Source organism: Stenella coeruleoalba (assembly GCF_951394435.1).
Source record: "Stenella coeruleoalba genome assembly, chromosome: 2".
NCBI classification, from domain to species: domain Eukaryota; kingdom Metazoa; phylum Chordata; class Mammalia; order Artiodactyla; family Delphinidae; genus Stenella; species Stenella coeruleoalba.
The window spans coordinates 9978933-9991498 of record NC_137147.1 but is presented as its reverse complement, the minus strand read 5'-3'; the positions used below and the strand labels follow the sequence as shown (position 1 = coordinate 9991498).

The window sequence follows — 12566 nt, the reverse complement described above, 5'->3', positions numbered from 1 at the left end:
GTTTGTCATATATGGCCTTTATTATGTTGAGGTAGGTTCCCTCTATGCGCACTTTCTGGAGAGTTTTTATCATAAATAGGTATTGAATTTTGTCAAAAGCTTTTTCTGCATCTATTGGGATGATCATATGGTTTTTATTCTTCAGTTTGTTAATGTGGTGTATCCCATTGATTGATTTGTGTATATTGAAGAATCCTTGCATCCCTGGGATAAATTCCACTTGATCATGGTGTATGGGCCTTAATGGTGTTGTTGGATTCTGTTGCTAGTATTTTGTTGAGGATTTTTGCATCTATATTCATCAGTGATACTGATCTGTAATTTTCTTTTTTAGTAGTGTCTTTGTCTGGTTTTGTTATCAGGGTGATGGTGGCCTTTTAGAATGAGTTTAGGAGTGTTCCTTCCTCTGCAGTATTTTGGAAGACTTTGAGAAGGATGGGTGTTAGCGTTTCTCTAAATGTTTGATAGAATTCACCTGTGAAGCCATCTGGTCCTAGACTTTTGTTTGTTGGAAGAGTTTAATAACAGTTTCAATTTCATTACTTGTGATTGGTCTGTTCATATTTTCTATTCTTCCTGGTTCAGTCTTGGAAGCTTATACCTTTCTAAGAATTTGTCCATTTCTTCCAGGTTGTCCATTTTATTGGCATAGAGTTGCTTGTAGTAGTCTCTTAGCATGCTTTGTATTTCTGTGGTGTCTGTTGTAACTTTTCCTTTTTCATTTTTAATTTAATTGATTTGAGTCCTCTCCCTTTTTTTTCTTGATGAGTGTGGCTAATGGTTTATCAATTTTGTTTATCTTCTCAAAGAACCAGCTTTTAGTTTTATTGATCTTTGCTATTGTTTTCTTTGTTTCTATTTCATTTATTTCTGCTCTGATCTTTATGATTTCTTTCCTTCTAGTAACTTTGGGTTTTGTTTGTTCTTCTTTGTCTAGTTTCTTTAGGTGTAAGGTTAGATTGTTTATTTGAGATGTTTGTTGTTTCTTGAGGTAGGCTTGTATTGCTTGCTATAAGCTTCCCTCTTTCAACTGCTTTTGCCGTATCCCATAGGTTTTGGATTGTCGTGTTTTCGTTGTAATTTGTCTCTAGGTATTTTTTGATTTCCTCTTTGATTTCTTCAGTGATCTCTTGGTTATTTAGTTGCATATTGTTTAGCCTTCATGTATTTGTGTTTTTTACATTTATTTTCCCTGTAATTGATTTCTAATCTCATAGCCTTTTGTCGCAAAAGATACTTGATATGATTTCAATTTTCTTAAATTTACCGAAGTTTGATTTGTGACCCAAGATGGGATCTGTCCTGGAGAATGTTCCATGTGCACTTGAGGAGGAAGTGTAATCTGCTGTTTTTGAATGGAATGTCCTATAAATATCAATTAAATCTATCTGGTCTATTGTGTCATTTAAAGCTTGTGTTTCCTTATTAATTTTCTGTCTGGATGATCTGTCCATTGGTGTAAGTGAGGTGTTAAAGTCCCTCACTATTACTGTGTTACTGTCGATTTCCTCTTTTATAGCTGTTAGCATTTGCCTTATGTACTGAGGTGCTCCTGTGTTGGGTGCATATATGTTTATAATTGTTATATCTTCTTCTTGGATTGATCCCTTGATCATTATGTAGTGTCCTTCCTTGTCTCTTGTAACATTCTTTATTTTAAAGTCTATTTTATCTGATATGAGTATTGCTACTCCAGCTTTCTTTTGATTTACATTTGCAAGGAATATCTTTTCCATCCCCTCGCTTTCAGTCTGTATGTGTTCCTAGGTCTGAAGTGGGTCTATTGTAGACAGCATATATGTGGGTCTGTTTTTGTATCCATTCAGCGAGCCTGTGTCTTTTGGTTGGAGCATTTAATCCATTTACGTTTAGGGTAATTATTGATATGTATGTTACTTACCATTTTCTTAATTGTTATGGGTTTGCTTTTGTAGGTCCTTTTCTTCCCTTGTGTTTCCCACTTAGAGAAGTTCCTTTAGCATTTGTTGAGAGCTGCTTTGGTGGTGCTGAATTCCCTTAGCTTTTGCCTGCCAGTAAAGCTTTTGATTTCTCCATTGAATCTGAATGAGATCCTTGCGGGGTAGAGTAACCTTGGTTGTAGGTCTTTCCTTTCATCACTTTAAATATATGGTGCCACTCCCTTCTGGCTTGCAGAGTTCCTGCTGAGAAATCAGCTGTTAATGTTATGGGAGTTCCCTTGTATGTTATTTGTCATTTTTCCCTTGTTGCTTTCAATAACTCTTCTTTGTCTTTAATTTTTGTCAGTTTGATTACTAGGTGTCTCGGCATGTTTCTCCTTGGGTTTATCGTGCCTGGGGCTCTCTGCGATTCCTGGACTTGGGTGGCTATTTCTTTTCCCATGTTAGGGAAGTTTTCGACCAAAATCTCTTCAGATATTTTCTCAGGTCCTTTCTCTCTCTCTTCTCCTTCTGGGACCCCTATAATGCGAATGTTGTTGTGTTTAATGTTGTCCCAGAGGTCTCTTAGGTTGTCTTCATTTCTTTTCATTCCTTTTTCATTATTCTGTTCTGCGGCAGTGAATTCCACCATTCTGTCTTCTAAGTCACTTATCCATTCTTCTGCCTCAGTTATTCTGCTAGTGATTCCTTCTAGTGTATTTTTCATTTCAGCTATTGTATTGTTCATCTCTGTTTGTTTCTTCTTTAATTCTTCTAGGTCTTTGTTAAACATTTCTTGCATCTTCTCGATCTTTGCCTCCATTCTTTTCCCAAGGTCCTGGATCATCTTCACTATCATTATTCTGAATTCTTTTTCTGGAAGTTGCCTATCTCCACTCCATTTAGTTGTTTTTCTGGGCTTTTGTCTTGTTCCTTCATCTGGTACATAGCCCTCTGCCTTTTCATCTTGTCTGTCTTTCTGTGAATGTGGCTTTTGTGTCACAGGCTGCAGGATTGTAGTTCTTGCTTCTGCTGTCTGCCCTCTGGTGGATGAGGCTATCTATGAGGCAAGTTTCCTGATGGGAGGGACTGTGCAAGTTTCCTGATGGGAGGGACTGGTGGTGGGTAAAGCTGGGTGTTGCTCTGGTGGGCAGGGCTCAGTAAGCCTTTAATCTTCTTGTCTGCTGTTGGGTGGGGCTGGGCTCCCTCCCTGTTGGTTGTTTGGCCTGAGGCGACCCAACCCTGGAGCCTACCTGGGCTCATTGGTGGGGCTAATGGTGGACTCTGGGAGGGCTCATGCCAAGCAGTACTTCCCAGAACTTCTGCTGCCAGTGTCCTTGTTCTCACAGTGAGCCAGAGCCACCCCCCGCCTCTGCAGGAGACCCTCCAACAGTAGCAGGTGGGTCTGGTTCAGTCTCCTGTGGGGTCACTGCTCCTTCCCCTAGGTCCTGATGTGCACACTACTTTGTGTGTGCCCTCCAAGAGTGGAGTCTGTGTTTCCCCCAGTTCTATCGAAGTCCTGCAATCAAATCCCACTAGCCTTCAAAGTCTGATTTTCTAGGAATTCCTCCTCCCGTTGCTGGACCCCCAGGTTGGGAAGCCTGACGTGGGGCTCAGCACCTTCATCCCAGTGGGTGGACTTCTGTGGTATAAGTATTCTCCAGTATGTGAGTCACCCACCCAGCAGTTATGGGATTTGGTTTTATTGTGATTGCGCCCCTCTACCGTCTCATTGTGGCTTCTCCTTTGTCTGTGGATGTGGGGTATCTTTTCTTGTGAGTTCCAGTGTCTTCCTGTCGATGATTGTTCAGCAGTTAGTTGTTCTTCCGGTGCTCTCGCAAGAGGGAGTGAGCGCATGTCCTTCTACTCCGCCATCTTGAACCAATCTCTGGGCTACTTTAGGGTTATCCTTGTCCTATCCCGGGTGGCTTACCAGTGCCTCTGTAAGGCTGTCAAAAAGGCTGCTTAAGTTTTCATCCTCTCAGGAGCGTTTTCTAGAATCAGCAAATGCTTCCAGGGGAAAACCAGGCCCCAAATTACATGCTTACCTTTCTGGGTTTCCATTGTCTCTTAGATCTTGGATGCGAAAATTTTCCACTACCTTGTTAGTTTCCATATGCCTTTGTGTACAGATGATTTTTATATTTTGTCTGGCTTTTTAAATTATCCTCATCATAAGAGCTGATTAGAATTACCTACTCTGCTGTTACTGAAAGAGGAAGTTCCCTTTCCTTTTTTTTTCCTTCTTAATTTAATCTCAGAACAATATTAATCCCAAATAATTTCTTTTTATATACCTGCATATACCCTGTCATCACCTCTACCCCTACACAGATCGATTGATCATTTTCTAATGATGTGTCAGGAATAGTCCAGAACCTAAAATTAAATATTATGCCAAAACACTCATGATGGATCTTTTTTAAACTTGGAATTCTTCAACACCCTTTTTTTTTTATTGGGATGAAATTGTTTTGCAGTAGCAGATCTCCACTTTTGGTCTATATTTGCTCTGTAGGCAATCTTATCCACACACCCTTGGCTTTAAATATCATCTATATAAATTTTATCTATTCTATATTAATTCTTATTTATAACAGATCTTTTCAGAGTATCAGAACTGTATATACAATTCCCTGTTTGTACTCTCTCCTCGGATGCGTCAACGTCACTTCAAAGTTAGCGAGTCCAGAACTGAGCTCCTGCTATTTCCTCTCGACATCTGGACTCCCTCCAGAGTCCCCTATCCTAATGGGTAACCTTCTTATCCACCTGGCTTTCCAGCAGGGATGTGGGGAGTGAGTCATCCTTGATACCACCTGTCTTTTACTACTTGTTTATACAATCCTGTTTATTTTATGTTTTAAATATTGAATCCACCCACCTCTCTCCAGCAATACTACCTCCACCCTAGTCCAAGCTATTATGAGGGTTCAAGTGATCCTCACCCACTACCTCCCTCCCTTTCCATCCTCCCTGCTTTCTAATCCTTTTCAACTTTATAATCAGCATGCTATTTCAAAGCATTTAAAACTACAATTTGAATATTCTGTTGCTTAATGCATCTAAGGCCCTATGTGATTTGCGCTCTGTCTGCTTCACTAGCCTCTGCCCCACCCTCTTTGCTCTGTGCTCCAGGCACACTGACCTTCTCTCAGCTCCTGGAATCTACCGACCTCCTCCTCACTCCTCAGTGCCGGGAATGCTTGCCTTCCTGCTCCGCTTGCTTTCCTGCCTTCCTTTATCCCAGCTTTTGTCTAGTTCTCTCTTTCTCTTCACAAAGTCAGTTGTCACTTCTCAGTGGTCCCCTTTCCTCAGAGGAGTTCACCCAGCAGATGCTCTATGGCACCTTGTACTTCTTATCCTTAGATTTTAACACACTTTTTTTTTTTTTTTTTTTTTTTGCCGTACGCGGGCCTCTCACTGTTGTGGCCTCTCCCGTTGCGGAGCACAGGCTCCGGACGCGCAGGCTCCGGACGCTCAGGCTCAGCGGCCATGGCTCACGGGCCCAGCCGCTCCGCGGCATGTGGGATCTTCCCGGACCGGGGCACGAACCCGTGTCCCCTGCATCAGCAGGCGGACTCTCAACCACTGCGCCACCAGGGAAGCCCACCACACTTTTAATTACAGGATGAACAGGTACATTGTTAGCAATGCTCATTGCTAAGTCTCCAGCTCCTAGCACAGTGCCTTGAATGTAACTAAATGGTTATTTGTTCAAAATTTGAATGTGTATAATCAATAGCAGTCCCTCAAAGGTAGGGAACCATGTCTTTGACTTTTCTCCAGTTTCCCCGAATACTTAGTATGATGTTGGTACTTAATAAATAGTTGAGAATGAAATTAAAATTATATTTTCAGAATTAGATTTTCATTGGGCTACGTTAGAGGGAGATTAGGATGGAAGGGAAAAGTACTGTGACTGACTAGAGAGGAAAGGAAGCGTTACTGGCTTACAGAGACTTGCCATTCTTTCCAGTGCTGCCTCTCCCGCCCCCGAAAACAGTTTCTAATTTTTTTCAAAAAATGTTTAATTACATATGACTACAGTGGATCATTTGAAATGGTTATTTATAACTCTTGTGTCCATTAAGTAGTTATTTCTTTGATAAGCACATCCTTTCTTTGCAAGTTTTAAATGACTTTATTCACATTTCAAGCCTAAATTACCCATGATTCTAATTTATTATGTGTAAAAATGACTTGGCTGGGTCGTCCATCTCAAAGTTCAGTTTCAAAACCATGGTATTGAAATATATTGATTTCTTCTGGTGTCCTTGTGACTTTGCATGGCTGGATACTTCATTGCATGTTTGCGGTAGTCACGTGATAGTTACTATTAATATTGGTATTTCCTGTTTGGAAAGAGATCTTTGGGATATTTTATGTGTACCTCCTCATGAACCTTGCTAATCACTGAAACACACATTAAAAGAAGGGTAAAACACACCTTTTTATCCCTGTCTGCTGCCTCCACTTCATTTTCCCTCTCCGATTTTGATCTTCAGCGCTCTCAACTAGTTCTCTCCACCCTTTACTTAAGTGTATAACGTGGCAGTCAGTGATAGGGAAGAGAGCGAGATACCGAGATACCGTAGTTAATTGTTAAAGGCACTTTAGAGTTGGCATGTTCCAATTATTCATATTTAATTCAGTTATAAAGTCTTTTATAAATAGTGTAATTTTATAGTGAAAAGAGTTGTTCACTATTAGTGTTAGGTACTAAAAATTCCCACACTTATGACCCTCAAAACCCCAGATATTTTATATGTCCTAGGTTTTTAGTATTTTAATATATAAATCTGTATTATTTAATTTCAAAATAACCAGTGATGTTATCTCTAAAAATATACAAAGATACTTTGTAATTTTAGGATTCCTTTACGTTTAATCAGCACTATTTATGGTAGATATGTTTACCAGTTTTATTTAATAAGTTTAGTTTCCACATGCATGAACCCAAAATCTTTGCTCTTTCGGAGTAAGCCAGTGATTTATTTAGGCTTCTCTATGTTGTGTATCGTAAAGAGAAAGATCTTCTTGATGCACTATAATGCGGGCTTCTTGGCGACAGCGGTTTCCCTCTCTGCAAGGACATTACATTGTTTTACAAAATGCTTTCTTGCACCATTCATGCTAACTTAAGAATGAATTTAAACACAGAAGCATCTAGTACATTTTCCTTCCTTGAGTGGGAATGGTTTTTAAATTCGGAAATGTATCATTAACTCATTTATAAAATGTCTTATTTCATTTTTGAGGAATTCAAGTTGGAATGCCAGCCATACGGTAGTAGATAGTACGTAAGAGGAATGGTAACTGGCGTTAAGGCATGCACTTAAGCAACAGAGGAATTTACTTTTCAGTGTCTTCCAAGGTCCATGAGGATGCACACTTATTTACCCAGAGAGTATGGATCTCACTATGTTTGTCCAGAGGGTGTGACTCCGTGGAGGAGAACACTAACTGGTAAGTATCGAATTCTTATTGTATTCTGTTTCAGAAAACTATGTTTAGAAATCAGTTGAATTTTAGCAGTGATGAAATCTCTTAGTCTGTGCTGGTTTCTTAACAGTGGACAGTCCCAGATGTTGAAGTCAGCACAACAAGAGAAAAACCCAAATCCTGATAAGACTTGAGGATTTTTCGAAAATTAAATGCAAAATAGTTGGGGCAAATGTTGCTGCGGCAGTCAAGACTAAGTAATACAGTAAGAAGATATGAAGTTGGAGAGCTTCTCATGTTCTTCCTTTGCATAAAGTTTGCATACGTACAAAACCCAGGACTTTAATGACTTTAAGAGGGGCAGAATTACATCTCTTGGAACATAAAACAACAGACTCATGTGAACTGGAATGCACATTGTGGCCCTCACAATTTATTTAAATATTTCTTTGCAAAGCACTCTCTGTTTCTAAAGAAAAGCTATGCCTTCTGAAACCTGTAAGTGATGTATCCTGGCCACATAATCTTCTAAAAGCGTTTTCCAAATCCAGAATTGTTAGTGTGGAACAAATGTTTGTTTTGGAAACAGTAAAACCGGGGGATGTGGGAGGGTTGATGTCAGAGACCAGTTGCTGCTCTGCTTTATGCCTTATCGTTCCTTCTCCTTTTCTTTTCAGCTAGGAACTCTTAAGATACATAATTGACTGGTGATTGAAAAAACTTGTAAAATGACATTTGTGTGTATGATACAAAAGTTTTAAACAAACACAGCACAAAAATCAGCCACCCTAATACGGGATCAGTTTTCTGGGAATTAACCCCACCACATAAACATCTGCCACAGTAAAGCCACTGCCAGATCTTAAGGTTGTTGGAAGCCACGCCTTAATAAATGGTGAATGGAGGTGCAGGGTCTGTGAAGAAGAATTTGTTGCCTGGCTTCGGCATCAGGCAGACAAAGGGTTAAGTCTTAGAGTTGCCAATTACAAGCTTGCTGGCTTTCAGCAAAATACTTGACAGCTCTGGGTCTGTTCCTTCTGCTGTAGAATGATATATGTCATGATGACTGGCAGTGGTCCCACCGCGCTGAATCAAGGGCTCTGGGTACATGGTCTAAATCACGGTTGCAGAGACACTGGGGTGGAAGATGGCAGGAATATCTCCTCATTGACGTGCCAGAAAGAGAATTGAGAATGCATTTCTATGTGATCCATTTTTGCTTTGCCTTGTGTCTAATTCTACCAATCCCTAATCTTTAGGACTCACTTCAAAATCTCTTGAAGCCACCTTTTAGGAGATGTGGAAAAAGTGTGTGAAGGGAGAGAGCGTCAAGAGCAGAAAGTTTAGGTGAAAGGGTAAGAGATATTCAGTCATCCAGCAATTACTTACTGAACGCCTGCCATGTGCTGTAGGAGTTGGGGATACGGTAGTGAACAAAACAGACAAAAAATTGTGCAGTCATGAAGCTTATGTTCTAGATGTGGGAGGTAGACCATAAACGGATGGACTTGTTGTATGTTGGACAATGGAGATGATAAACCCGTCGGGTCATGGCGAGGGCTGGTGCAAGGGGGTGGCTTTCTGTTTAAAATAGGGTCATCAGGGAAGGGCTCATTGAAAAGGTGACATTAGAATAGAGGCTTGAAAGAGATCAGGGAGGCAACCATGTGGAAATCTGGGAAAAGAGGGAATTGGGAACAGATTTTTGTAAGTCATTGAAAAGGTTTAGACATTTCCTTGAGTGCGTTGGAAAGCCACTGGAGAGTTTTGAGCAGAAAAGTGACGTGATCTGACTTTTTAAAAAGAATCTCTCTGGCTGCTGTAGAGAATAAGTAGTAGAGGGGCAGTGATAGAATCAGGGACTAGTTAGCAGGTTATTAGAGTAATTCAGGCGGGAGATGATGGTGGCTTGGATCAGAGTGGTAGCCGTGGAGGTGATAGGTGGTCAGATTTTGGATCAGGATTGACTGGTCATTTGATTACGGTAAGCGAGGGACTGAGAGGAGTTAAGGATGACACCGAAGTTTCTGGGTGGAAAGCTGGGAGGGCAGAGTCGTCATTGATTGTTTAGCAGAAGGTGGGAGGAAGAGCCAGTTTTGGGGAGAGGTCAGTTCAGATGATGAGATTCCCACCAGATATCCAAGGGTAGTGGAGAGGAGACAGTTGGATGTACAATGGTCATTATGTAAATGCTCAGTTTGCACAAGTTGGTAAGCCATAAAAGTGCTATTTAAATGATTTCAATTAAATCTCTAAGAAGATGAAGCCATAATTTACATTTTATATATTAGGAAATAATACAGAAAGACCAATTTTCCTAAGATCACAGATATGAAACTTTGTTTTATGGTTGCAAGTTCCACCTTGTTCTACCAACTTTACTCTATTAGTTATAAAATAGGCATACAAGGGAAATTCCAGTAGTTGCCACAATTGATTAAACAAAGTAAGACTTTTAGCTGCCTTTGCATTATGCATACCCACACAGTCTTCTGGAGAAGTAGAGGTGATATCTTTGGTGAGGTTTATATGAAAGATAGGGGTTTTTTTTGACTCTTTGATGTGTTTAACTATTCTAATGTAGGCTTTGACTTTAAAAGGTGAGTGGAGATGGCTATGAATATAATTAATTTTTAAAAACATTCTTATATGTAAAAAAATTCCTTTTTAAAAATACAGTTTACTTTGTAGTAATTTGTGTTCTTGTCACTTGTTTAAAGGGGAAAATACATTTGCACAATCTTAAGTGCATTCCTTTTTTATAGTGGAATGCATAATATTTATTTTTTGAAGCAGAAATACAAGTAATAAAAACACATGTGATTGAGCTTTGACATTATTGTAAGTGGGAATGGAAAACTGTACAGTACGAAGAGCAAACTAGAAATTGAGATCTATTAAAAATGACTATTCTAGTATCTAAATGTTTATGTACTTTTTATAATTTTTATGCAATAAAGCAATGGAGTGTTATTTCATAAATCCTGAGACGTTTAAACTTTATGTGGTCCAGGGACTTCCCTGGCGGTTCAGTTGTTAAACTCTGCGCTTCCACGCAGGCGGTGCCGGTTCCATTCCTGGTTGGGTAACTAAGATCCCACATGCCACGTGGCATGGCCAAAAAAAAAATTATATATATTGAATATATATATATATATATGCTGTTACAGAAAGCCCTGAACGAACTTTTTGGCCAACCCAATAGATATAAACGTTATGTGGCCTAATAAGTTAAACAATCAGGAGCAGATTAATATAGTTTTCTTAAAGTAATAAAAGGAAGTACATATCCTTAAAGGTCATATAGTTATTTTGTGCAATATGACTATGTTTGGTTTCTATGAGCTTGGATTTTTAAAAAATTATAATTTCTGATTTCTCATCTATATAATAGCACACTCTTTCTGATTATACAGGAGGTCCTGCGTGTTGCAGGAGTGGAAATGCAGTTAACAGCTGCGGTATCATTTTTGACCATTCTACAGGAAGAATCAGTGTCGATTCATACATATGCGCACTCCTTCCTCCAAGTCATTCTACTGCATCTGGAGCACAGGGACGCAGGTCAGGGGCCTGACGTGCTTAATCGTATATGTACTTGTAGTTTCTTGTATGTGGCTGTGATGTTATTTGAATTGTGTTAGGCCGATGACCATAACTGAATGAGACTGTGCTGCCTAAGAGTTGATCAGTGGTGTGACTAAAAATAGCGATGACTATTTTTGTACAAAAACTGCACAATTCAGTGCCCTTGAAGCCTGAAGACCCATTAGTTCATCTTATGATTTATACTTTTTTCTTAGATTTGTTTCTTTTACAACATTTATGTTATAGTATTGTAGTACAAGAAAAATGCACACTTTGGGTTAAAGATAGACCCTCAGTATTATTTTTAAAGATATAAATGTTTTCCAGATATTGGCTAAGACAGAAAAATAGAGAAACTTCTCATAATAGTAATAAAAATAATTATTGCCATTTTACTATTAAATACCATTGTAAATATTAGTGGCTAAGTTGAAACTGAATTTGTAAGTGAGATAATTAAGTTGGCATGTTTTATCTTTGTCAATCAGGTGTCAGCAACGCATGGCTGGAAACTCTTCTGTCTGTGATAGAAGTATTGCCCAAAGAAACCCTAAGGCATGAGGTAATACTTTTTTTTTTTTTTGTAAATTCTAGTACTTAAGTCACTCTAAGGTTTTTGTTGTTTTCATTTTTGATAGAAACGGTATTTCAAAAAAGAATAAAGTTATCTCCTACTCTGAAAGCAGCACATATTCATTACAGAAAATTTGGGTAGTACAAAATATAGAAGGAAGAAAAATCATGGTTCTGTACTTAGCTACTTCTAACATTCTGATGTATTTTCATTTCAGATTTTTTCCCCTGTGTATGGTGCTATTTGCTGTGTTAGTGATCATATTGAATTTATATATGGTGGTTTTTCACTTAGCTTTATTTTCCTTATTATTTTCTCATATTTCTCATTTGGTAGTAGCTACAAATATTTTACTTACTTATTAAACATTTAAGCCTGTTTTCAGTGTTTTATTATCAAAGTAAGGCAATAATGAACATCTCTGTGGAGCTTTTCCTGTTTTTCAGATAATTTCCTTAACTGTAACTTCCAAAAAAGTCGAATTACTAGGTTAGAGGGCATTAATATTCTTAAGGCTCTTGACTAAGTAATATGAGAAAATGCCTGTTTCCCTGGGCTTTCATCAGCAATAGCATTCCAGTTAAATTTGTTGGGCCAGATATGGAATTACATTTTCATTGGACATTTTTTGATTATTATGCTGTTGAATATTTTCTCATATATTATTATATTTCACCTCTGTTCCCTTGGAATTGTCTGATCATATCCTTTGATCACTGTTTTTATGTGCTGTTTATCTGTCAGGGTTGCCAATCCTTTGTTATATTTGTTGTAAATAATGTTACCAATTTGTTGTTTGCTTTTTAATGTTCAATATTGTTCAACAGACCCTTCTCTAAAAGTTTTAGCAAATTCAGATGAGAGAACAGGAAAATTAGGAAATTTATTCTTTAAACAAATGATTTTTCATTCTTTGAACCTTATTTCTATATGAATTTCCTTTCAAATATGTCCTGTTGAAAAAGAGTTATCAGTCAATAAAATGTCCTCTGTGGATTTCATTAAGTGTCATTGCCCCTTCTTTACCCTCGTACACATTATGGCCCTAGCTCAGTGCCAAA

The 12566-nt window shown here is 38.6% G+C and overlaps 1 protein-coding gene across 6 annotated transcripts in view; it reads left to right on the top strand.

The window, feature by feature from the left end:
* PPP4R4 (protein phosphatase 4 regulatory subunit 4) overlaps window positions 1-12566 on the top strand; it is a 119846-nt gene that overhangs the window by 55819 nt on the left and 51461 nt on the right. For 3 of the 6 annotated variants that reach the window (XM_079912133.1, XM_079912132.1, XM_079912134.1), the window contains exons 4-5: window positions 10760-10907; window positions 11420-11493. In XM_079912133.1, the coding sequence (XP_079768259.1) occupies window positions 10760-10907; window positions 11420-11493 (222 nt within the window). Of the gene's footprint in view, window positions 1-7275; window positions 7368-7580; window positions 7842-8602; window positions 8699-10737; window positions 10908-11419; window positions 11494-12566 lie in introns of those variants that run through there. The other 3 variants (XM_079912135.1, XM_079912137.1, XM_079912136.1) reach the window with 3 other exon arrangements.